The following is a 25402-nucleotide window of genomic DNA, read 5'->3' as shown; positions in this document are numbered from 1 at the left end:
ATGAAGACTCGGCACACCACTTCTGAAAGGTTGCTGACCTCTGCTGTAGTGTCTCCCTGTATTTTGTGGTACCACAATCACTACAGAGTGGTAGATACTCAGTTCCTGATTATTCTTACCATATCTGTTTTACATCCTAGAATGTATATGATTTACATGTTAAATATGGAGAAGATTAGGTTTGACAGTGAATAAATCTATTATGACTTATAAGCAATAGGATAAATATGTAGGACGAGATTTTTAAAAGTGCTGTGCATGGGCATAACTGTACTCCAATTGATTTCAATAGGAGTTTTACCATTGACTTTAGTGAAAGCAAGTAAGGTCAATGCTAAGCCCTTTTGAAAATCCCACCCTACACATTTATCCTATCGTTCCTAAATATAAAAATCATAATTCCACTGGTTGAGTTGACATAGTAGCTACTATTGAATCATTTTCATGAACAGGAATTGTAATGATGGAAGTATATTAAACATAGTTTAAAATTAAATATTGAAGCCAGCACAAAAATGGTCCTTTCTCCCTGGTGTTTTATACAGGTAGGTCCATGTCAGAGGAGAATTTTTTAGCATATTCTGGGTGGGGCTCTGGACATCTATTATGAGATATGTGATGTCAAAAAAGGGTCTGATCCCACTTTTGGAACACTTTCCTAATGTTGTATATCTCAAGAATAACTTAGTTTAGGTACACCAAAGCTGTTTCATACAACAGGCCTCAGGGGGAGCTAGTGCACAGAGCTGTGTTGAAATATGTAGGGAGGCTAACTGAACAGTTATTTACTTCAATGGAAAAAAATATCTCCTGGGCATTACATATAGCTCTGGCTCTTGGAGAGTTTATAAGTTCCAGAGGAGTCCCAGGCTCAACTTGCTACTATATAATTCAACTTCAGAAAATGATGATGTTGTTTTTATGCCCACAGTTCAGAAAAAGCCTTGAAAGACTCATTGCAACCTTATGAAGCTGCTTATTTGTCAAAGTCATTATCTCGACTCTTTGACCCCATCAACCTTGTATTTCCCCCTGGGGGTCGGAATCCTCCTTCCACTGATGAACTTGACAGCATCATTAAAACTATAGCAAGGTAAGTGGTCATAATATATTGCAACATGTAATCTGCACCATGTCTTTATTTTCTGTATTAAAATTTTGGAAATGAAACTTCATTAACAGTAAATATTTGATTCCCTTTTAATTATAGAAGTTATTAGCACTAAAATTAAATCAGGGTTCATCTGCTGAATTTTGTCATGCAGGAGTAATTCTGAAATTTTCATATGGGGTCTGCTCTCTGCAAGCGTGCACATAAATAATTTTACTCATATGATTGTGCTTAAAATACAATAAAAAAGAGACTTTTTAAATCTAGTGTAAATGTGTTACCACTAAATTATTCTGAATGTATCAAAGGGAAGATAATATTTGCTTGGCTATAAACTAAATCTCTGATTAAAACAGTCTGTTGCATAAAGAATGAAATAAGAAGAATAGTAGATGAAGAGGAGTATCCCAGTTAGAAAAAGTAAACTGAAGTGTTTAAATCGCAAATGGAACATTTTAATTAATCCCTGATTTCAGTGTTTTAGTCTGTTTAGCAAGGACTGGTCCAAACACTAGCATGAATACGTAGCATTCTATGTAATTTACTAGAGTGTTAATATTGTGAAAAATGTTGAACTCTTAAAGCTCTTATTGACTTCAGTGGGAATTACAAGTGCTCATCTCATTTTAGGGTTTGGAACAGTCATACTCAGACTTCAGTAGTTCAGGAGCCAAATTAGCAATCAACATTACCCAAAAGAGCCACAGTAAACCACAGTGTTTTAATATAATGTGCTGCAAAGAGCCTCTGACTCAGTATCACTGGTTTGGACTGTATGGCACATATTTATGGGCCCTAATGCCCCATCTTACAGAGGAAGTAGGGGAACTTCACAGAGGGCAGGAAAACTGAGTTGTCTAGCTAGTGAAGTAAAGGGCCCTGTGAAGTTCTCTAAGAGTGAGACTTCCCAATTCTGTGAATCCTCACATCTTCCTCAATGCTTGGAGGATTACCTCTGGCAGCATGACCCATAGGGGGATAATGCTGCTTGGATAGCTATCTCTATCCTTCCCCAAAAATTTCTGCAGAGCTCCTTGTAGATGGAGCCCTAGCAGATGGATGTCTGTGGGGTTCTGGGAGCGTGAGGGAAATAGTGCTAAGGAGTCAGCGCTCATCCTCCTGCCAGGGATTCCCCAGGGAGTGATTTGGACCATAATTTCTTCTTGTTTTCTTCAGTTTGTTGCCTTCCATCTATTTTGGGGTCCCTTGTACTGCATATTGTGCTTACAATAAAGCCTATTAGTTGTGACAAACAAAGACCCCACCTTGGAATCTCTGCATAGTTTATTCCCTAGCCTCATCGGTGAATGGCTCTGTGCTTGCCTCTACCAAATTCTGCTTGCCAAGTAATGCATTGAAGTCAATACTTTGAACCCAAGGGGAATAGTATGATTTTAGCATACACGCTGCAGTACCAAGTTTATTCACTGTGAGGTCTTTCTTAGAACACTCACCTCATAAAATTCCTGAATGGACTTGTTTAAATTGTAAATTGGACCATTGTGCCTCATAGAATTTTGGTTGTATATACTATTCTCCTCCAAGTTGACATGCCATGTTACTAGTTATTAATAGTTAATTTGTTACAATTTGGACTATTTCGTTTAAATTAATATCTATCATCTTTGTTTCTAGCGAGCTAAATGTGGCTGCTGTGGACCCAAACCTCAGTTTAGCTGTTTCAAAAAACGTGGCAAAGACCATACAATTATATGGTGTAAAGTCGGAGCAGCTTGTGAGTCATTTTTCAATTTCTAAATAATGATGTTTTAAAAGATAGAATGTTTTCTTTTTGTCTACACTTTCCATTGTATTGAATGCATTTTGAGTTAATTTCTGCTCTTGGTTACACCCACGCAGACCCGTTGACTGCTGTGGGAGTTGTATGTGTGTAAGTCAAAGCAGAACTTGCCCTGTTGACCATAAACTGAGATATCAGGAGTTTAGTTGTTTTGCAATGGAATTAAAATAATTAAAATTTAGTGTAATCGCTACTAACACTTGATGGTCTGTCTGTTATATAATACTTCTATTTGTTGTATTAAAATCCTAGTACATGCAAATAAAGTTTTCAGTTTGGGACCCTTATTTGGATCAAAATTCAGGCATATTTTTCACAAATGTGCATTTAAATGGTGCTCAGTTTTGGGCTTGTTTGCTGTCATGTCACACATTCCTGACCATTTACCATGCACTTCTACCTAGTGTGAAATTGAACAGAACCGTAGAGCAGCAAGAAACCAACATCTGGAAGTACAGTGATTGGAATTGCAATAGGAACCATTTTGCTTTTTTAAATATATGTACAATTTTCCCATGAGTTCTGATTTCAGTGTTTTCATACTTTTGTTGCAAACATCAGTTTAAATTGAAAAAAAAACCTTCTTCCTGCAATAGGAAAACCTTTTATACACAATGTAAGTGGCTGTTTTGGTTACTTACATGTGTTAGTAAGGTATTTTTTTAAACAGCTGTAGTTCTGAAGGCAGGATCAGATTTCATTGAAATTCAAGTACTGCACTATAATGTTCATTCAGTGATAGAAACTCGGTGGTGGATGCCTGCTGATACTGTTACACAGCAATTTACTATAAAATAGCTCTGCCATTGGGGTTCTGTTTACCTTTCAGGCATGTCCTGTACTTGAATGGGCTGTAAAAAGTTGAAAAGCATTGGTAAATATTTTGGTTGCGAAGTGACCATTTCTACTCATTGCTTTACACCAGGGTTTCCCAGAATGTGGGCTGGGCAACCTCAAGGAGAGTGAAGAGGTATGGTAGGGGAGAGGTCCATGACAGGTCATACAGAAAATCTAACATTTTGAAAATAATTAATACACTTAAATGATTTTTTAAATTGATACACAACATAAAGCCCTATAATGGGGCCTCCCTTTAAAGCCACTATGTTCTGATTTTATAACTCCAGCTAGACTGTCAGTGCATATTAGTGCAAGAAGTACGTTGCTATAGCCTCTGCGAATAAAACAGCAAACTTATACCTTTGTATGTGTGCCTGGATTTACCTGTTACAATACAGCACAAGCCATATTAACAATATCACTTACTGATATAGTTGATGTTGGTCCTGCTTTGAGCAGGGGATTGGACTAGATGACCTCCTGAGTTCTCTTCCAATCCTAATATTCTATGATTCTATGTACAACACAAAATACCTATGCCCACGTCACTGATCTGCACACCCAGACATGTCAGCTGCAAATGGGCACTGTGCCTCCCCTGACAATATTTCACACCACCCAGTCTTCGTTGGAGCTCATTTCTAGCTGAGTTATTCAGAAAATGGATCATTTTGTGCCTAGTAAAGCAGCGTGTTGTTCCAAAGACAACTCAGAAAGGAAAAAAAGAAAATGCAAAAGTGTGCTAGTGTATGACTTTGCATCAATTGGTTTGAAACCAGACTGTGTTCTGAAGTGCTAGGTAAGAGAGCCTGAAGCCTTCAACTTTGTTGCTATATTTTGCAACTGAGCATTCATCATGAGAAGATCAGTCGGAGGAGTTTTGAGGGAACAAACTCTGAAAAATCAAGAGATCTGAATTAGTCAAACTGGCAGTGAGAGAGAATACTTGTGTCTGTCGGGCCTATTTTCTAGTATTTCTACAAAACATGCAACACTGTAAATTGTATGCTATACAACTACAGAAAAATTTTACTTTTACCTACTCAATATTCATATTATCAAAACTTCTAGGATCTGAAGCAGCTACCAAATGGCAAATAGTGCCTCTGTCAAATAACACTGATTCACTTCATGCTAAAGTTATGGCTGAGAATGTCTGAAAGCAACAGATGCTAAGTAGTCACCCAAGAAAAGTGACTACTTAACATTTCAACTTGATGAGTTATATGAGGTGCTGCACAGCTTCTAGTGTGTGTGAAGTGTGTTTCTGATGGTTCTATTGAGAATTTGTTCTTTTGCAAAGGTGCATTAGAACTAGAGCTGTGTGGAGGGTGGAAATTGTTTTATAAAGGATTTTGAGATTTTGAAATATGGTTTCATTCCAAATTGAAACAAACCTCCAAAATGTCAAAATTCTTCAAAAGAAAATTCAGGGGAAAAAAATGTTTTGGATTGATCATAACATTTTGTTTCAATTTTGACTTGATTTTGTGGTGTTATAGGTATGAGAGAAAGTAGGTGGCCAGAACTGAATATCATATTCATGGTGAAGATGTAATGTTTTTCTGTCCATTCTCTATACATTCTGATGTTTTGTTTGCTTTTTTAACACAACTGCTGCTCACTGAGCAGAGTTTTTTTTAATTAAGCTGCTTTCTCACTAGCAAATGTGAAAAATCGGGATGGTGGGGGGTGGGTAATAGGCACTTATATAAGACAAGACCCTGAATATCCGGACTCTCTTTATAAAACTGGGACATCTGGTCACCCTGTCTCTCATTGATGCTTTGAGTTTGTACATTTAGTTTAGAAACCAGCAATGCATGTAGCTAATTCAGATTTTGATGCATTTGTTAATACTGCATTTCATCTGCCATTGTGTTGCCCATTCACTGTCTCTCTGAAGTTCCTAACTGTTTTTATTAGTAATAGTAGCAGCATCTAATTTTGATTAACCTAAAAAATTTTGTCTGCTATCACTCTTTTCCAGATCATTAATAAATATATGAAACAGTACCTAGCATGAATCTAGTATAGAACCTTTGAGCTCCCAGTGTTACCTTTTTGCCATGTTGAAAATTGACCCTTTTAGTCTTATTCTTAGTTTTCTGTTTCATAGCCAATTTCTAATCCATGACATCAGATGGCTGTTTAATTTCTTTTATAGCCTCTTGTGAAGGACTTTGCAAAAGACTTGTTGAAAGACTAAATAAATTGTCAACTGGTTTGCCTTTATTAACTATTACAGTGGCATGCTATTAGATTAGAGAGGCATGATTTTTTCTTTATAGAGGCCATGCTGGCTTCTCTTACTCTCTGTCATGGTAGTGTCCAACCTAAGGCCTGCGGGCTGTACACCGCCCACCAGAGCATTTCATAAGGCCTGTGACCTTATACTAACGGCCAGTTCATTAGCATTTTGTTGTCATGTTTATATCATTTTAGTTTACACACGTATGTAAACAGACAATATTGTACATAAAAGCAACTTAGCTAAATGCATACGAACAAGCTGAACTTAAAATATAAATAGATTCAGGTGACTTTAAATCTTATTAAAATATGTAGAATCTGTTTGACCCACACAATGTTGTGCTTAGATTTATGTGGCCCTCCTGTGTAATAAGGTGGGGGCACCAGTGCTCTACTGGGTCCTTCGTGAAGCAATTAAAGGAGTGAACTTCACTAAATTCTTTACTCTTTGCATTGTTCTTTGTTGACGTGGGTTTCCTTCATGAACAATTCTTTGTGAGATGTCTCACATGAATTAAGAGCAGAAGTACAGATTAATTAATTGACTCTGAATTAAGAGCAGAAGTACAGATTCCCAGAGTGATCATCCATCTTCACTTGCTAATACCTTTGATAATTCATGTTGGGCGGTACACTTAGTCAGCCTGGCAGACATTATTGGGTACTAAAATGATCTGAACTCTTCTCTCTAGAGCTGGAAATAGGAATTTCCTGTCTGTGCACAGTAGAGTAGGAAAGTTAATCAGAAAAGCGGTAGTTATATTTCCTGAGCACAGAGAGGAAACTTTTAGTCATTTCCTGTTGTTTTAGACTTCAAGGAACTGAAGAGCTGGTTAGCAACCATCAGGGACTCATAAATCTGTATCACAGCGAATTTCAGAAACACCTATGGAATTACTTCTTGCAGACCTGCAGAGAGGAAAGAGGTGACTCACCAACCTCTTCATAAGATGCCATAGAGTTGGCAGCAATAACTGCACTTTTCTAAGACACAGTGACAGGCCTCTTCAGCAACATGTCCCTACCATGACATTCCCTAGCCAGGAACTTAACTTTTGGCTCTCTCTGAAGGAAGAGGAAAACCCAGCTTTAGGAGCAGACACCTTGAAAGTTCTCATCTGACTTTGTCCTTAAATCTCTGCAGGTAGGGTGACCAGACAGCAAATGTGAAAAATCTGGACAGAGGATGGAGGATAATAGGAGTCTATATAAGAAAAAGACCCCAAAATCAGGAATGTCCCTATAAAATCGGGACATCTGGTCACCCTATCTGAAAGTCAGGTTTCTCTTTGCTGGTTGTGAAAAAATAAAAGTGTCACAATCACCTGTTGATTGAAAGTGAAGCAAAAGTATTTCCCCGGTTCAACCTCCCAGGGCACAATTTTCACCAACAAGTTGGCTTATCTACTGCACTGAATTTTGAATGTATTTAAAATGTTGCAATTCCTTTATAATTAAAGTTCCTTTTTGGTAACATAATTATGTGTTTTGGTCTGATTGCAGTTAGACATGTTTCTTGGGTTCATGGTTTCAACTGCAGGTCTTGGGCAGAGAGAGTCGTGAAACATTTGTCCCTGAAAAGGACAAAAGCTTTGTACATTTGGGAAACCCTGGTCTAAATTCATACCATTGTCAGTATACGTGTTAGATAATGCAGAAAAGTAAATTTCAAGATCCAAAGATTTTTATAGAAATTAGATTGAAAAGACCTGTTGGGTTATCTTGTCTATCCCCTTCCCAGTGCAGGATTGTTGCCTAGAATATTTATAGATTTTTTTTTTCATTCTTTCTTCATTTTGAGTGATGATTTCAGTTAGCTCACAGTGTTTGAGTGGTAATGTAAGTACTGTATGTTCTTTTACTTTGGTGCTATTTCTGCTCAGCTGTGCATGTGGGTGGATTAAAATACACTAACACACCCACCCATTGCACATAGATAAAATGTGTTGTACTGTGAGCATAAAAATTTAGTTGCCTAGAGAAGATGTGGTTCTCATGCTTTTTGAACCCAGGGACCTCTTTCAATCCCCCTCTCCCCTGCCCCCAGTCACAATCAACCTGTCAGACACTGGTATTAATTTAAATCAGAATCCCACTGCTACCCCTTGTATCTTGTTGTCAATGCTATGGAGGCTCTGGCTTGCTGCCTTCCCCCCCGCACAAGACTTAACTGTCAGGTACAAATTGGCCTGCTGTCTTTTGACCAATGAACAAACAAATAGAATAATATGCAGAGGCAGAGTTGTAAAAATCAACTCACCCACTTGATTTTCTTGGCAGGTGGAGAGAATTATGCTATCAACTTCTGCAGGATCTAATTTCTCATACACATCTTGGATTGGCAAAATGTGTCTGTCTTGTCTATGGCAAGGCTGTGCAATAAAACTGTTCTGCACTGTTGCTCTGATGTTAGTGCATGTCTTTTAACTCTGTTAGTTAAGAATCTGTGAAGCAGTAAAACCTTGTGACTGTTTCACTTGCTTCAGGACTTCACTTGCTATCGTAGCCAATGCCCAAATGTGGGACACAATATGTGTCAAAGAAAGGCGCAGAATGCGGAGCACAAACAAATTATTCATGTGGGAAACCTGAAATGCTGCAGGATTCTATTCTTCAGTATAAAATTCTTTCTGTAACCTCAGTTCAGTAGTTCTTTATTTCTGGTGTAAATGGTAAATGTGAGGGACATACCAAGTTTCTGTGGAACATATATAGTATTGGAACTAAAAGCAACATTACTCAAAATGAGGGATATTTTAGAGGTATGTTCCCTACATGTAACTTTCCTTCTGTAGCCCATGTCAGTCATAAGTGACAGTTTTCAGCCAACTTATCTAACACCATTGCATAGTTGAGACCTAAGAAAGAGCACAGGTTATACGCTCGGGGGTGTAGGTGAGTACTTGGAAACGCAAAATCTTGTTGGATTGATAGCATGGGTACCTTGAATAGTAAGTCTGTTCCATTGGTTTCCTTAATCCAATACATTTTTATGCCAATATGGTTGACATAGCATTGGATGCTAGTGCACCCTAATGCCTCCTTTAATTTAATGTCCTATTTTTAGTGAGTTTAATATGCAGATGTATAGATAATCCTCAGCTATCTGCCTATCATTTAAGGTATTTATAGAGTACCAATCACTGTAGTATCTCAATACCAAATACATTCTTTAAAATTAACAAGAATGTATAATTCAAAGTCAATTTCACAATTACCATTCTTGAATGAAGTCTTCATTTACCTGCAGAACAGGTATGGCTCAGTATATTTTCAATATTGCTCCAGAGAGACCAGCTCTTGGAGTGAGTGTATCTTGTCTCAAAGTCATTCTGTCACTGGTCTCCTTACTGAGGCTGCCAATAAGATTGCCAGTTTGAGAAACACACTGTAGTGGTTTTACTAAGTGGATTTCTGTCTATTAGGAACAAAACTGAGAGAATCGTTTTATCTAACGGAGGCTACAGACTTGGGCTATATTTGAACTTGATGGGCAGGTGAAAAGCTCTGTATTTCCCTTAGGTAATGCCCCGAACTACAAATGTGGTCTTTAATATTGTTGCCACTTATTAAGCCCTTGCTGCTAGTAACAACTATTTGTTTTCAATTTCCCATTTTTTACAGGTATGCAGCATTAACACTTGGTTCTTAAATGTCTTTGATCTACTGGCCAGCATTCAGAACCAGTCGTAACAAATTATTTTCTTCCTTTAAGCTTGAGGAGGCTATGGACATTTTTATACATCTCCAGAAAATATCTTCCCGTGTTTTAAATTTACTGCAAAAAAGCTGATCTTGTCTCAAAGTATGGTCAAAAAACCAGAAAGTAATTACTGAGCATCAGTATAAAAGCCACCTTCCCGCATATCCATCCATCCATTGTCAGAAACTTGTGATAAATAGCATCTTATTCTTCATCTCAGTCTTGAGTATTTTTTCAGTTTACCTTGAGTCAAATAGTTGGTAGTCACAAGGTGTGGCATATGCCTGTGGTTAATGTAGTTTAGAAAGTTCTCATTCTTTGGTAATTATGGCTTCATTGATCTTCCAGGGAGGGTGAGAGCCAATAAAATGGCTTCTGTTATTCCTCTTTGTTTTAATTTTTTAAATGCAATCTAGAATTATCACTGCTTTTACTTATTATGTAAGTATCATTTCATAGAAGAGATTGAGGGAAGAAAATGCTAAAAAGCCAATGTGGAATGCAAAAATAACAATTACTTCAGCTTAAACTCTGAACTGAGAAAGCTACACCATCTTTAAATGGAATTTCACAGTGTCATTTATAAAGCAAAAAGTGTGTGACATGTTGAATCAAGGGAATGAAGAGGTAAATGTGTGCAGTGGATTATTTTGTTCACAGCCCAGAATGCAAGAAGTATTCATACAGAATGTACAATGATGAAAGAATCGTGACTGACCAAGAGTTTGTAATGGAAGATTGTGGCTCAGCCACTAAGATTATTAAGGAGAGCAAAAATGTAAAAGGAAAGTGTGATTTTTAAAAAGAAAATGTTGAGAATAAAAAACACCCTGGTGCAAGTGATTGACTTTCCGACTATTCAGTTATGTAGCTTCTTAGAAAACAGGGTATTTGGAAATAAGAGCTTTTTTGAACCCTTAACTCTGAATTCAGTCAGGATTTTGCTGCTTAGGAAGATATAGGACAGAAAGTGTCTAGCTTAATAGAAGCAGCAAAGAGTCCTATGGCACCTTATGGACAAACAGACATATGGAGCATGAGCTTTCGTGGGTGAATACCCACTTCGTCGGATGCATGTCACATGCATCCGACGAAATGAGTATTTACCCACGAAAGCTCATGCTCCAATACGTCTGTTAGTCCATAAGGTGCCACAGGATTCTTTGCTCCTGTTACAGATCCAGACTAACACAGCTACCCCTCTGATAGCTTAATAGATATTCCCTGTTACTTACCTCTTTTCTGTCAAACAGTTTGAGGGGGAAAAAAAAACTAACAAGACTAGTGAAACTGAAAAATGTTGTTGTAGGGGGACCACAATTCCGTTTTCTCCTTTGGGAAATGAAAAAAAGTCTAAGGCCTTGTCCACACTAGCAAGGGGTTAGCAGTATAGTTATGCCAGCAAATACCTCTAGTGGAGATATAGCTTGGATTGGCAAAAGAGTTCTTGCTCATTCAGCCCATCAGCTTCACAGCCTCTTCATTGGGGTTTTAGAGACACTGCAGCTGTGGATCTCAGAACACATCCTTGGCCTATTACCAAACCTCTTATATGCATTGGGGCTGGTTGGAGGCCAGCCTAGAGCATCCTTTCATAGGTGGCAGAAGGTTCAGAGGCCTCCTTGTGCCAGATGATCAGTCCCCACCAGTGTCATTCAACCACAAGTCTAAAGAAAAGCAAAGGGTTTGGTAAGGCCCTCTCTACCCTGGGTTATTCACATCTTGATGCAGTTACAGAGGTTACTAGAACATCAACTTTGCATAAACATTGCATCTGTGTTTTTAAAAATGGTCTTTGATTTTGCACCTGGAATTTTACATTAACAAACATTTGTGGGCACAAATGTGAGAGTGCTAATGATGTAATGGACACATAACTATCCAATCGTTCCTTTTGTGCCCATTTCCAGTTGTGAAACTGTAGGTGGAGGTCCCTTTAAAATTTTGAACTATTGGATGTATTTCAGTTCACTTATTGTTTTATGATGTTTTTATCTTTTATGCATTTATCTGTACTGTGCTGATTTCCTGACTTCCTAGAATGCAGATGTGGCTTGAAATAGGCCTATAATAATTAACATTAAGTACCCATAGGGTAGTCTGTAAGATTTCAGTGTATGTGCATAGGTTGTTCTATTAATAGACACTGGCCTTTTTTTTTTTTGATCCGGAATGTTTTTCTGTTGATTCAGGTGGGAGCAGATAAGTTTGATCCTGTATGAAAAATGCTGTTGTTTCCTAGGTGTCATCAGAATGTGATGATACTTGCAAGGCACATTCATTACTTCTTCATACTTCAGTTGAGTTGTGGAGCATTTATAGAATCCATGTTTTTGCTGATAACCAGTTTAAGCTATCAGTACTTATTCATAAGTTTAAGCAAAGGAACATTTAAGCAATGCAATAATAATATACGGTAATATCTTTCTGTACAAAAAGTGAAGATCCATGGTATCAGAAAAATTATTGGTTTTAGAATGGCCCTTTAGCTGGAGCAAATTTATGAGCCCATCAAAGATTTTATTTGTAATGGAAATATTGCTAGACCCTTAACATAATGACATAAGATAAATTTCTGGTTGTCACTTTTATTATGTGGTCTTATGAAAGTTTAAACCATGCCTTGTATTGTGTGGTATTGAATTGAATGGAATCGTGCTTTTTCAGTTTAAGGATGAATCATTATTCAGGACATCTTCCAACAATGAGATTTGTCTGACAGTTCCAGGCAAATGTATCAAGTCCTCTTGTCTCACTGTCAAATATTGTGAACTGTTGGAATGTAGAATTAACTTTAATGAGCTTGCAAACAGTCAAAAACAATAATAAAAGTGACATTTGTGGGGAGGCTTCAACTGGTCAATGATTGTGCCACAAACCAATGGTACCATGAGGCACTGTTCTCCCCTCACGCCCGACTTTTGTCTGAGATATAATTTTTTTAGCGTCCATACTGTCTATTATAAGTAATTGGAAGACATGGCTGTGATTGAAAAACATGCATCTATGTGATTTCAAAAGTGCCTATGTGATAAGTGATTTCAGAGCCCAAGGTTTTGTGTTCCTAAGCAACTTTGGTGCTTTTGAAAACTTTACTCACATCTTGTATGTTTTCATTTGAATTTGCAATGATTTAGAAAGAGAGATTAGGAGATAAATATTCATATATTTCCTTCATGTTTTCCTTTGCTACCTGGATCGTGATTCACATAACAAATGTGGAATAGTTTTTGAGGCTCTTGGCTAAAATACAGAAAATGTTTAACTAGGCATTAAACATCTTGGAGTACTATGTACTGTATTTTATCTTGCTGGTAGAGTGGACTGAAAATTGTACTTTAAATCTTGCATGTAGTTTTGCTAACAGGTAGAAAAACTGCATGATTACACAGTGCTTGTAGCTTTTCATGTTAGGTGGCTTGATTGGTTTCATATCAAGTTAAACTCTATGATTCACACTGAATTTAAATAAGTACATTTGATTAAATGTGTATCACTTTATTTCAGAGGCTTTGGAGTTTTCATTATTTTGGAATAGCTCTCACCAGATATCAAGTTAGAGTTTAACAGTGTAAAGCTTATTTGCTAATTCAGTTTAAAAATGGTAATTGAAGTACTATAAATTGAATTAATGCATGGACTGAATCACTAGTCGTTTAAAAAGACGGATGGTAATTAAAAAATTGCTTATGCTTTTTATGTGTTGCTGGAATTCATCCCATCCTGGTGGTCCTGCTTAAAGGCTTTCTGTGTCTTGTAGCCCTCAGTGGGATGGATTGAGCAGCTATGTAGAGGGTCTCTGCACTTCCTCTGCCTTGTGGAGTTTGGTTCTAAATAGTCCAGTGTGTAGGAAACCAGTAGAGGCAGGCTGGAGGCAGTTCACCTGTGGGAATAGTGTATCGCAACAGGATTCATCCTTCAGTGATTAATTTGGCAGGTATGAAGAATTCATTAGATGGCTTTAGTCAAAAGTATCAGGATCAACACAAATTGTCTCTGAAGTCTTCCATAGCTTTCTCTGTTTTTGTTCAATGGGGCAAACCTGAAACTGGCAAAACACCAAATGCAAGGGCCAAGATTTTCAATTGTGACTAGTGAATTTGAGTGCCTCAATTTTTGGGTGCCTGTTTTTTTCAAGATATCTTAAAGGTGCTGACTTTCAGAGAGTGGGTGCCCAACATCTTATGAAAATCAGGGTCTCTTCAATGTGTCTCATCATTTGGGCACCCAAAACCACTAGATACTACTGAATATCTTGTCCAAGAAGTTTTGTTCCAGGGAGTGGAGAGGAATGTTTTATTTTTCCATTAGAGGAAGGCTGTTATCTGCCTTCCTTTCATTTCCTCCAGTCGTACAGATGTTAAAGATAAATTGAGAAAAAGCTCAGGTTATTTTAAGTGATCCAGTGTGACTCTTGCCAGTGCGGTATTCAAATCCATTAGTCATGTACAAGAAATCAATTTTCTTCCATTAATTTCAGATCTCTCATCTCAAAAGGAGGGCTGGATACCCTTTCAGTATCTTGAGGTTTCTGAGTGCTTGGCTACACTTGCAACTGTAGAGCACTTTGAGTTAAACCATTCGGAGAGCGCAGTAGGGAAAGCACTGCAGTCTGTCTATACTGCAGTCTGTCCACACCGACAGCTGCAAGTGCACTGGCGTGGCTACATTTGTGGCACTAGCAGTGGCATTGGGAGCAGTGCATTATGGGCAGCTATCCCAGCATTCAAGTGGCTGCAACATGCTTTTCAAATGCAGGGGGTGGGGTGGAGTGTGACAGGAAGTGTTTTGTGTGTATGAGGGGGAGAGAGAGTAGGTTTTTCGGGTGCTGGGGGTGTGTCAGCATGCTGTTTTGTAAGTTCAGACCCCTCTTCCCCCCCCCCCCGCCTCCCTCTCTCTCACACTGACAGCAAGCAACATTTCTAAGTTACGTTTGTTTTGTCTCGGAGCAGATAAGCATGCCGGCTGTCAGAAACAGAGCTTTGAAAGGACATATCCGCATTCCTACAGCCAACTTCAAAACAATTACAAGAGTGGCCACTTTATTTAAGGGGATTATGGGACATTTCCAGAGGTCAATCAGAGCACAGTAATGCAACACCTCATTCACACTGATGCTGGGGCATCTCAGCCAAGACGCATCAGACGTTATTCCTCTTGCTGAGGTGGAGTACCAAGAGCGCTCTAGCCATGGAGTCAAGGCACTCTACGCCTTGTGTGGATGGGGAGTGAGTTAGAGCGCACTGGTCGGCTTTAGTGCTCTCTAACTTGCAAGTATAGCCAACCCCTGAATCAGTAGAAAATAAATGTTTTCATTTTTTCTGAAAGGGTAAAAACACTTCTTCTGAAATCCAGACCTTCTACAAGAGAATCCTTTGTGGTGAAGTAGAAACTTCTTATACTGTAGATTTCAGAGTAGCAGCCATGTTAGTCTGTATCAGCAAAAAGAATGGGAGTACTTGTGGCACTTTAGAGACTAACAAATTTGCTCACGAAAGCTTATGCTGAAATAAATTTGTTAGTCTCTAAGGTGCCACAAGTACTCCTTTTCTTCTTATACTGTAGTTTTATATTGTTAGGAGAAACCTGATATTTGTTCTGTTCTCCATATCTTACAATATCCGTGGTTTCTGAAAGATTCAGGATTATCTTTGTCATGAATATATTCGTATAGTAGCTATTGTTATTTATGGATTTGAGGTTGTTGGATCCCTTCTCACTCTTTTGTTATGAGCTCTTTTAAAAAAAAGTTTAGATCTCTAAAACTTATTCTCACCTGTCTGGAACCTCATAAACCCTTGGCACTTGAATTTAACTTTTACCTTTTAAAACTCTGGGAGATTACCTACTCTTTTTGCTAATGGGTCTTTTTGTGGCCAGAACATCAGCTGGGAGACAGAATGAGTTGCAGATGCTTATGGCCAGTTCTATTTATACTGTATTCAACAAAGTTAATATGGTTTTAAAACCACACATAAAATTTTTGCTTTCAGTGGCAGCAGATTTTCTTATAAATAGGTAAATTGATGCCAATAAACTCTTTATTTTTGCTAGAGAAATTAAACGGTGAAATTTCACAGATCGGATGATAAAAGGGCATCTTTTAAAATCACTAAACCTAATTGTAAATCTTCCCAATTATTTATAGTTTATGGGGAGAAATTGAAGGACCTAGCCCTAATGAATCACAAGCTTTCTAAATGGATTATATGTTTTATAATAACTTGTTATGATCAAGCAGAAGTCCAAGTACCAGATGGATTAAGTTCATTCTATCAGAACATGACCATCAGGAATGTGTCTATTCTTGAAAAATATCAGAAGAACAATTTGAGTTCAAGTCATACTTTCACAAAATATTATGCTCTTGATCCTAGAGCTAGATCAGATGCACTACTTCAGTCTTAGTTTGATTAAGCTCTCTTCAGCACTCCTCCTAGATTATGATGCCACTGGTTAGTCCTTTAAAGAGGGGATTTGCAGAGGTAGTTTATGATGGAGAAAGAAAGTAAATGGAGTTCTGTAAAAATACCATCTGTGGAAGATACTCGCTTCAAGGTCTTAGCTCTTTAATATGAGACTGACTGTACCTCCTTGCTCAGGTTTTTTGACCCTTGAGGTCAGTGGTAGCAAGACAGAATGCAAGCTAGCCCCAACTCACTGTCAAACATGGTAGGGACTATTATTCACTTGAAATTCAAGTTAAACAAAGTCCTAAACTCTTGAGAAGTTTTATCAGAAGGCTGACTTTTCCTACAGAAAAAGTCCAAATTAGTTAGCATTTAGTATAGTGCCAGACAGAGAACACAAAACTCCACCCATGTAGTAAACTAAATTCTTTTTTCATTACTACCTGTTCAAAGCAGGAAATTAATTTTAAAAAATCCCATAGGACATATCACAACATAATGCAATTCTGTAAGTTCCTGCATTGCACTACAGAACCTACCAAAATGCAGATTCACATTTCATTCAATTTGCAATATTTCATTCGTTGTCAGTTACAGAAACCAAGGCTCAAATTAGGCAAAAGTTTCTTACTGCATTATTCAAGTACACCATTAAAATGTAAAAAGTTCTTCGAGCGCTTGCTCATATCCATTCCAGTTAGGTGTGCGCGCGCTGCGTGCACGTTCGTCGGAAGATTTTTACCCTAGCAATACTCAGTGAGTCAGCTGGGCGCCCCCTGGAGTGGCGCCGCCATGGCACCGGATATATACCCCTGACAACCCAACTGCCCCTCAGTTCCTTCTTACTACCCGTGTCGGTCGTTGGAACAGTGGAGCACGGCTTAGTTGATCTCCACCTCCCTAGCTACTTGTAGTTTTCTCGTTGTTATTGTGTATATAGTTCAAATTTCTGTACTTGCAGTTAGTTTATTATTTTCTTTAACATAGGTAGTGTATATAGTTAAGAGGGGTTCGGGGATTAGTCCCTTCCCCTCACCCGGTGCCGAGGCCCATGCCTGGTTCACCGGGTTTCAAACCGTGCTCGGCCTGTCACAAGCCGATGCCTACAGGAGATCCTCACGACTCCTGCCTTAAGTGCCTCGGGGAATCCCACCTAGCAGATAAGTGCCGCATTTGCAAGGCCTTCAAGCCACGGACCAAAAAGGAGCGGGACTTTCGTCTCAGAAAGCTCCTGATGGAGGCAGCTTTTACTCCTCCACCTTCGGCACTGAGCGCCGGACAGTCCACACCGGGGAGAAGTGCATCTTCGGCATCGGAGCGCACCGGTACCGGTAAGACCCCTCGGCACCAACCGTCACCGGCCCAGATGTCTGCTCGGCACCGCTCCCTCTCTCCGCGTGTAAAAAAAAATAAGACTCCTGCTTCTTCCGTGTCCACTCTGCAGTCGGAGCACCCACCTAAGTCGGACCGTCCAGCACTGACAACTGCCTTGGCACCGACAACTTCAGCACCATTGATTCCGGTCCCGCAAGAGCCATCGAGTCCGGTGCCTGACAGCTCCCTGGCACACGCCGTGGTTGAGCTTACTATTCCCTCCACGCCGGAGACATTCTCTACGGCAGGGGAACTGATTGCACTGACGGAGTCTGCTCTGCCTTAACCCCCGGCACCACCGGTGCGGGTTATACAGTCCATAGGCAAGCCTGCCCTACTGAGACCATCCTCCATCGACACCGCTGAGAGGCACTGATCACGATCATGGTCCTGCCGGCGTTCTCGGTCCCATCGCCGATCCTGGTCCCGACGCCGCTCGCAGTCCCAGTACCGTTCTCCATCTTGGTACCGGTCACACTCGCTGCACCGTTGAGGACCCCGTTTGCTGGCCCGGTACTCTTGGTACCAATCAAGCTCCCGGCACCGCTCATGGCATCGCACCTCTCGCAACTGCTCCTGGCTTCGAGCTTCGAGGTCCCAGTTGACCTCCCGGCGCCGTTCCAGTCGCAGGTCCTGGTCTCATTCCTGGTACCAGTATAGCGCCCGGTACCGGTCTCAGACTACCCAGGGATGGAGACCATTTTCAGGGGTTTTCAGCTCCTCCTTGGCCGTCTCGCCATGCATCTATGTCATCCCATGCGGACAGTGCTTCCTGTGCACAGGACCGTGACTTAGATGTCCCCAGCCGTGTCTTCCAAGAGACCCAGGCTCAAGACCAAGGACCTCATCAGTGGTCCTTCTGGATGCCTTGGGCATATCACCAAGCCCAAGGTGGACCTCCAGTGCCATCACACTCCGTACCGTCGAAGCACCGGGTGCTGGAGGCTACTGTTAGCCGCCCCCCTCCTGCAGGTACGGAGGACGCTCCTATTCAGGCACCAGACCCTCAGGTCCCACCAGAGCCGGATGTCGCCCAAGTCCACGAGACAACAGAGGACCTGATTGTCCCTGTCCTTTCCTCTTCCTCTTCTCCAGATGAAGCGGTGGCAGGGACATCCTTCCCGGGCCCTCCTCCAGTTGACCTAAGGTCACATCAAGACGTCCTGATACGGGTGGCCAAGTGGAGGAGGTTCCAGAGATAGAGGACCCAGTGGTAGATATTTTGTCGGCTGACACTCCCACAACGGTGACCTTACCATTTATTCGGATGATCCAAGCGAAGGCTGATACCATCTGGCAGTCTCCAGCATCTATTCTGCCCACGGCTAGAGGAGTTGAGAGGAAGTACATGGTGCCCTCTAAGGGGTCCGAGTACCTGTACGTACACGCTCCTCCCTGCTCCCTCGTCGTCCAATCGGTTAATGAAAGGGAGCGCCATGGCCAGCAAGCCCCTGCCCCAAAAGCAAAGGAGGCTAAGTGCATGGATTTATTGGGATGTAAAATCTACTCTGCGGGCGGCCTCCAACTCAGTGTGGCAAACCAACAAGCCCTGCTTAGCCGCTATAACTATAACATCTGGGCAGCGGTTGAGAAATTCACAGAGTTAGTCCTCCAAGACTCGCGTCAAGAGTTTGCGGCCCTTTTGGAGGAAGGAAAGAAGGTGGCGAGAACTTTTCTCCAGGCCTCGTTAGACGCAGCTGACTCCACAGCCAGAACTCTGGCTTCAGGAATTGCCGTGAGGCGAATATCATGGCTTCAGGTGTCAGGCCTTCCACTTGAATTGCAGCATATGATACAGGACTTGCCCTTCGAAGGTCAGGGCCTATTTTCGGAGAAGACTGACCCTAGGCTGCAGAGTCTGAAGGACAATAGAGTGATCATGCGCTCGCTCGGGATGTACACACCGTAGACTCAGCGCAGACCCTTCCGGCCCCAGCCTCAGTGCCCTTACCCCCTGCCTAGACAGCGGCAGGGCTTTGGCAGGAGGCATGGCTGAGGCAATCGTAGACGGCAGTCCAGACCCCAAGGGGGTCAGCATCAAAGCCCCGCCAAACCACTCGCGGTACCTAAACCAAACTTTTGAAGGCGCACCCGAGGGTGACGTACCAGTTGTTCAACAGGATCCTTTCCCTCCCTTTTGCAACCACCTCTCCTTTTTCCTCCCTGTGTGGACCCAACTAACTTCAGATCTTTGAGTCTTACGCACGGTAGAATTTGGATACCGCCTTCAGTTTATTTTGCCGCCCCCCCCCCCACCTCCCATCCTCGTCCCTCTTTAGGGACCCCTCTCACAAGCAAATCCTCTTGCAGGAGGTATGGTCCCTCCTTGCCATGGGAGCTATAGAGGAGGTACTGGAGGACTTGAGGGGCAAGGGGTTCTACTCCCGCTATTTCCTAATCCCCAAGCCTAAGGGGGGTCTCAGACCAATTCTAGACCTGCGAGGACTCAACAAGTTCTTGATAAAGTTGAAGTTCCGCATGGTATCGCTGGGGACCATCATCCCATCCTTGGATCCTGGAGACTGCTTTGCCGCCCTCAATATGAAGGACGCGTATTTTCACATTACCATTTATCCTCCGCACAGACGGTACCTCAGGTTTGTGGTCAACCGTCAACATTTCCAATTTACAGTCCTTCTGTTTGGCCTCTCCACAGCCCCAAGTGTGTTCACAAAGTGTATGGCCGTAGTCGCCTCCTCCCTCCGTCGTCGACGCATACATGTCTTCGTGTACCTCGACGATTGGCTCATTCACGGGGCCTCCGAGACCCAAGTAACGCTGCACGTGGGCATTGTCAAGGACCTATTCATCCAACTAGGCCTGATGATCAGCCTAGAGAAATCTACTCTGGTTCCCGCACAAAGAATAGAGTTCATTGGGGCCATTCTGGACTCCAATCTTACCAGGGCCTGCTTACCACAGCCGCAGTTTCATGCAATGATATCTATTATACAAGGCCTACAGAAATTCCCAACCTCTTCGGCTCGAACTTGTCTCGGCCTCCTGGGTCACATGGCTGCCTGCACGTTCGTGACCAAGCATGCCAGGCTACGCCTACGTCCACTTCAAACTTGGCTCTCCTCAGTATACCACCCGAGGAGACGCAATATAGACAGGATCCTCATGGTTCCCCCGAGACTCCTAGGCTCCCTCGACTGGTGGTTGACACCCTCCCTGGTGTGTGCAGGGATGCCGTTCCATCCGCTCCAGCCTTCTATGGCCCTGACGACGGATGCGTCATCTCTCAGCTGGGGTGCTCACCTCAGACATCTTCGCACTCAAGGCCTTTGGTCATCTCAGGAGCTGGCCTTGCACATCAATGTCCGATAGTTGAGAGCAGTCTGCCTTGCATGCCAGGTGTTTCAACAGCATCTGCAAGGCCGTTGTGTCTCAGTGTTCACGACAACACAACGGCCATGTATTACGTAAACAAACGGGGGTGACACGGTCCCCCCCCTTTGTCAGGAAGCCATTCAACTCTGGGACTTTTGTATAGCCCACTGGATAGACCTGGTAGCGTCCTTTCTCCCAGGGGTTTGGAACACTATAGCGGATCGACTCAGCAGATCCATCCGCTCTCATGAGTGGTCAAGCCTTCCGGACATTATTCATTTTGTTTTCCGGAAGTGGGGATTTCCCTGCATAGACCTCTTCGCTTCCCACGAGAACAGGAAATGCCAGATGTTCTGCTCCTTCCAAGGTCTCTCTCCGGACTCGATCTCGGACGCTTTCCTGATACCGTGGACAAGCCAACTGCTTTACGCCTTTCCACTGTTCCCGCTGGTTCACAGGGTCCTGCTAAAGGTCCACAGAGACGGAGCTCGCTTGATCATGATCGCCCCAGCGTGGCCCAGGCAGCACTGGTACACTATGTTGCTCGACCTGTCGATAGCCAGCCCAATTACCCTGCCTCTTCACCCAGACCTCATAACTCAGGACCAAGGCAGACTTCACCACCCAGACCTGCGGTCCCTTCACCTCATGGCATGGCTCCTGCGTGGTTGAGCCAGTCAGTTACGCTGCTCTGCCTCAGTACAACAAATACTCCTGGATAGCAGAAAACTTTCCACCCGGTCTACGTATGTGGCCAAGTGGAAGCGTTTCTCCTGCCGGTGCGAAACGCAAAATGTTACTCCCACTGAGGTCTCGATTCCCACCATCCTGGACTACCTATGGTCTCTCAAACAGCGGGGCCTAGCGGTATCATCATTGAGGATGCACTTGGCGGCCATTTCTATCTTCCACCCAAGGGAGAGTGGCCATTCCGTGTTTTCACAGTCTATGGTTTCCAGGTTCCTCAAGGGCTTGGAGTGCCTATACCCCCAAGTATGCTGCCCTGCCCCTACCTGGGACCTCAACCTGGTCTTAACCAGACTTATGTCTCCACCATTCGAGCCATTAGCAACTTGCTTGCTGCTATACCTGTCCTGGAAGACAGTTTTCCTTGTAGCCATTACATCGGCCAGACTAGTCTCCGAGCTTTGGGCGCTCACGGTGGACCCACCATATACTGTGTTTTACAAGGACAAGGTGCAGTTGCGACCACACCCAGCGTTCCTCCCTAAAGTGATATCGGCCTTCCATATCAATCAGGACATCTTCCTTCCGGTCTTCTTCCCGAAGCTTCACACATCGCAACGGGAGCAACAATTGCACTCCCTAGATGTCCATAGGGCGCTCACATTTTTTATCGAACGGACGAAGCCCTTTCGTAAATTGCCACAACTCTTCGTCGCAGTGGCAGACCGAATGAAGAGCTTACCTGTCTCCTCCCAGAGGATCTCTTCGTGGGTGACGGCATGCATCCGCACTTGTTATGACTTGGCTCATGTTCCCTCGAGCCATCTCACCGCACATTCTACCAGGGCTCAGGCTTCATCTGCTGCCTTCCTGGCTCATATACCAATCCAGGAAATATGTCGTGCAGCTACCTGGTCCTCGGTCCACACCTTTGCTTCTCTTTGTGCTCTGGTTCAACAGTCAAGAAATGATGCAGCCTTTGGCTTAGCAGTTTTGCATTCTGTCACATCTCACTCCGACCCCACCGCCTAGGTAAGGCTTGGGAATCACCTAACTGGAATGGATATGAGCAAGCACTCGAAGAAGAAAAGACAGTTACTCACCTTTGTAACTGTTGTTCTTCGAGATGTCTTGCTGTCATAAGCAGATTGTTAAGGGTTAATGTCTCTTGTACCTGTAAAGGGTTACAAGCAGGGAGCTGGACACCTGACCAAAAGACCAATCAGAAGACAAGATACTTTTGAATTTGGGCGGAGGGAAACTTTTGTGTGTGTTCTTTGTGTGTTGTGTGTTCTTCTCGGAGGGTCTGAGAGAGACCAGACATTACTACAGGGTCTCTAAGTTTCTTTTCATATAGTAAGTAAAAACAGGCGGTTTAGGCTTTTTTGATTGTTTTTACTCTATTAGCAATTGTGGATCTGGCTGGTGAACTTTTATATGTGTAGTTGCTGGGAATATCCTGATTTGTATTGATACTCGGGGGGAAAGTCTCTTTCTGGTGTCTGTAAGCTATAGGACCCTGTAAGATTTACATCTTGAAGTTACAGAGATAATTCTTTACTTTTTCCTTCTTTTTATTAAAAGATTTCTTTTTGTTAGAGAACCTGGTTGATTTTTTTTCCCTTGTTTCCCTTGTGTTATTCCAGGGGATTGGGATAACTCACCAGGACGGGTCGGGGGGAGACGGCAGGGGGAGAGATAGAATCTCTCTTTGTTTTCCTTAAATCTGTTTGCCTCTTTGTGGAAGGGAAGGGAGATGCTTCTCTGTGTGGTGATTTAGAGATTAGATCAGTATCTCTCAGGATAGCCCAGGGAGGGAAATTCTGAGAGGGGAAAAGGTGGGGGGAATGTTTTATTTCTCCTTGTTTTAAGAACCCAAGGGATCTGGGTTCTTGGGGTCCCCAGGGAAGGTTGGGGAGGTCAGAGTGCCCCAAAACACTATATTTTTGGGTGGTGGCAGTGCTATCAGATCTAAGCTGGTAATTAAGCTTAGAGGATTCAGGTGCTAGTATCTCATTTTCTGAACTCTAAGGTTCAGATCTGAGAAGGAATGCTATGATAGTTACTCATATCCATTCCAAACCTACCTTCCTTCCCCACTGTTGGAGTAGCGGGCAAGAAGGAACTGAGGGGCAGTTGGGTCGGCAGGGGTATATATCCGGCGCCACTCCAGGGGGTGCCCAGCCTACCCACCGAGTGTTGCTAGGGTAAAAATCTTCTGACGAACGTGCACGCAGCACGTGCACACCTAACTGGAATGGATATGAGCAACACATCTCGAAGAACAACAGTTACAAAGGTGAGTAACCGTCTTTTATTTATCAGTTATTCTGTCTTTTCTTGCACAGGTCTTTGGTCTGTCATCTGCTCCACGTATTTTCATGACATGCTTAGTGGTAATAATAATAGCCTACCTGCATAGCACGGTAGTGCATGTTTTTCTCTAGATAAATAAAGTGGCTGATTAAGGATATCATCCCAGAGAGTTTCAGAAAATCAGTCTGTGTGATCACAAGCATGTTGGAGTCATGATAAATGAATCAGAGTCCCAATTTACCTGGCAACAAATGGAGTATGTAGAAGCCCCACTAGACAGAGATCAACCCTTGAAGCCTTCCTGCCTCAGGATAGGATCCTAGAAATTCCCAGTGCGTCAGCAAGGATAGACAAGAGACAGCAGCTGACAGTTCATACCAAGCTACAAATGTTGGGGCTTATGTCCCGTGGATCTTAGTTGTCTTGTAGCATGTCCCCCTAAAGGCAGCCTCAGTGAACCCAGTACAGCTGGGTTTCAAATGTCATTCACTGTGGTAAAGATTTACCGGCTCAGTGCTTCAAACAACTGATAGTAGTTTATAATCTACAAGGGCTCAGCAAATCCTTCTATTGAAATAAGTTGCTTATTTGAAAAAACTAAAAAAAAAAATAATTTTAGAAAAATAGTGTTTTAAAGCATTTTTTGTTGATATCTGTCTAGTTGTGCACAACAGTTGCTGAGTGCATGAGTTGCATGTTCCTACAGAAAGGTTATTTTTCCTATATCAGTTCCCTGAAGTTAGGTTATTTCATCAAGAGCTGAGGAGCCATTGCCATGTGGTTTCAAAATGTCTAAAAGCCAAACTGCATCAGGTAAGGAGAATTTTTTCTATCTGTGTGGGTCCAATTTTAAAGTTACTTCAGAAGACTCAGCTCATCCTCCAGCAAGCACAGCTTGATGGGGCAAGTCTAATAACAAATGACTAAAAAAACGCATTTATCGGAAAGTTTGTTATTCTTCCCAGTTTAGCTGCATTTCCTGCCTTGTTGATGATGATTGAGCACTAAATGGCTGGTAAAAGTCTAAACCATAACCTCAGCACACTGATTTACCACCTTTAACTCAACACAAGTCTGTTTTGTTATTAATCTGTGAAAATATTGGTGTCAGAGCAAAATTCTTAAAACCAGTCCGGTCTCTTGAAGCTGAAATGTGAGGGAGTGAGATGGAAGAGAACCCAGATTACAGGAAAGAAAAGAACTGCCAAAATATGAGGCACCAAGTTTACTTCTGCTAGTCTGAGGATAGTTTTTTGAGGCCAGACTATTTCTGAGGCATTAGGAGAAGGTACATTTTTTCTCTTTGAAAAGATGTGAGAAACCTCAGTCGAGATGGAGTCTTAATTCTGGAGAATTTGGATTGAACTGATTTTGTTGCAAGAAATGTGGTGGTGAATAGGAACTCAAGACAGACTAGTTGTAATACTATATCACTACATAGTTGCATGTGAATGAAAAGTTGCCTAAAATTAATATTTGCAGGATGTTAGTTAAATACTGGCTAATTTAGTCATACCATGTGTCATCGTGTAGGTCACCTCCCTCACGCCCCCTTGTGCCCTGCCTCAGTCTCT

General features: G+C 42.1%; 1 protein-coding gene across 7 annotated transcripts in view; it reads left to right on the top strand.

Moving 5' to 3' along the window:
• Positions 1–25402, top strand: part of COG5 (component of oligomeric golgi complex 5) — a 482330-nt gene that overhangs the window by 404295 nt on the left and 52633 nt on the right. For all 7 annotated transcript variants that reach the window (XM_050925473.1, XM_050925465.1, XM_050925485.1 and 4 more), the window contains 2 exons: positions 932–1093; positions 2747–2846. In XM_050925473.1, coding sequence (XP_050781430.1) covers positions 932–1093; positions 2747–2846 — 262 coding nt within the window. The remainder of the gene's footprint in view (positions 1–931; positions 1094–2746; positions 2847–25402) is intronic.

This window comes from Gopherus flavomarginatus, chromosome 1 (assembly GCF_025201925.1).
Source record: "Gopherus flavomarginatus isolate rGopFla2 chromosome 1, rGopFla2.mat.asm, whole genome shotgun sequence".
NCBI classification, from domain to species: domain Eukaryota; kingdom Metazoa; phylum Chordata; order Testudines; family Testudinidae; genus Gopherus; species Gopherus flavomarginatus.
Note: the sequence above shows the minus strand (reverse complement) of the source record. Positions and strands in the feature narration are given on the sequence as shown.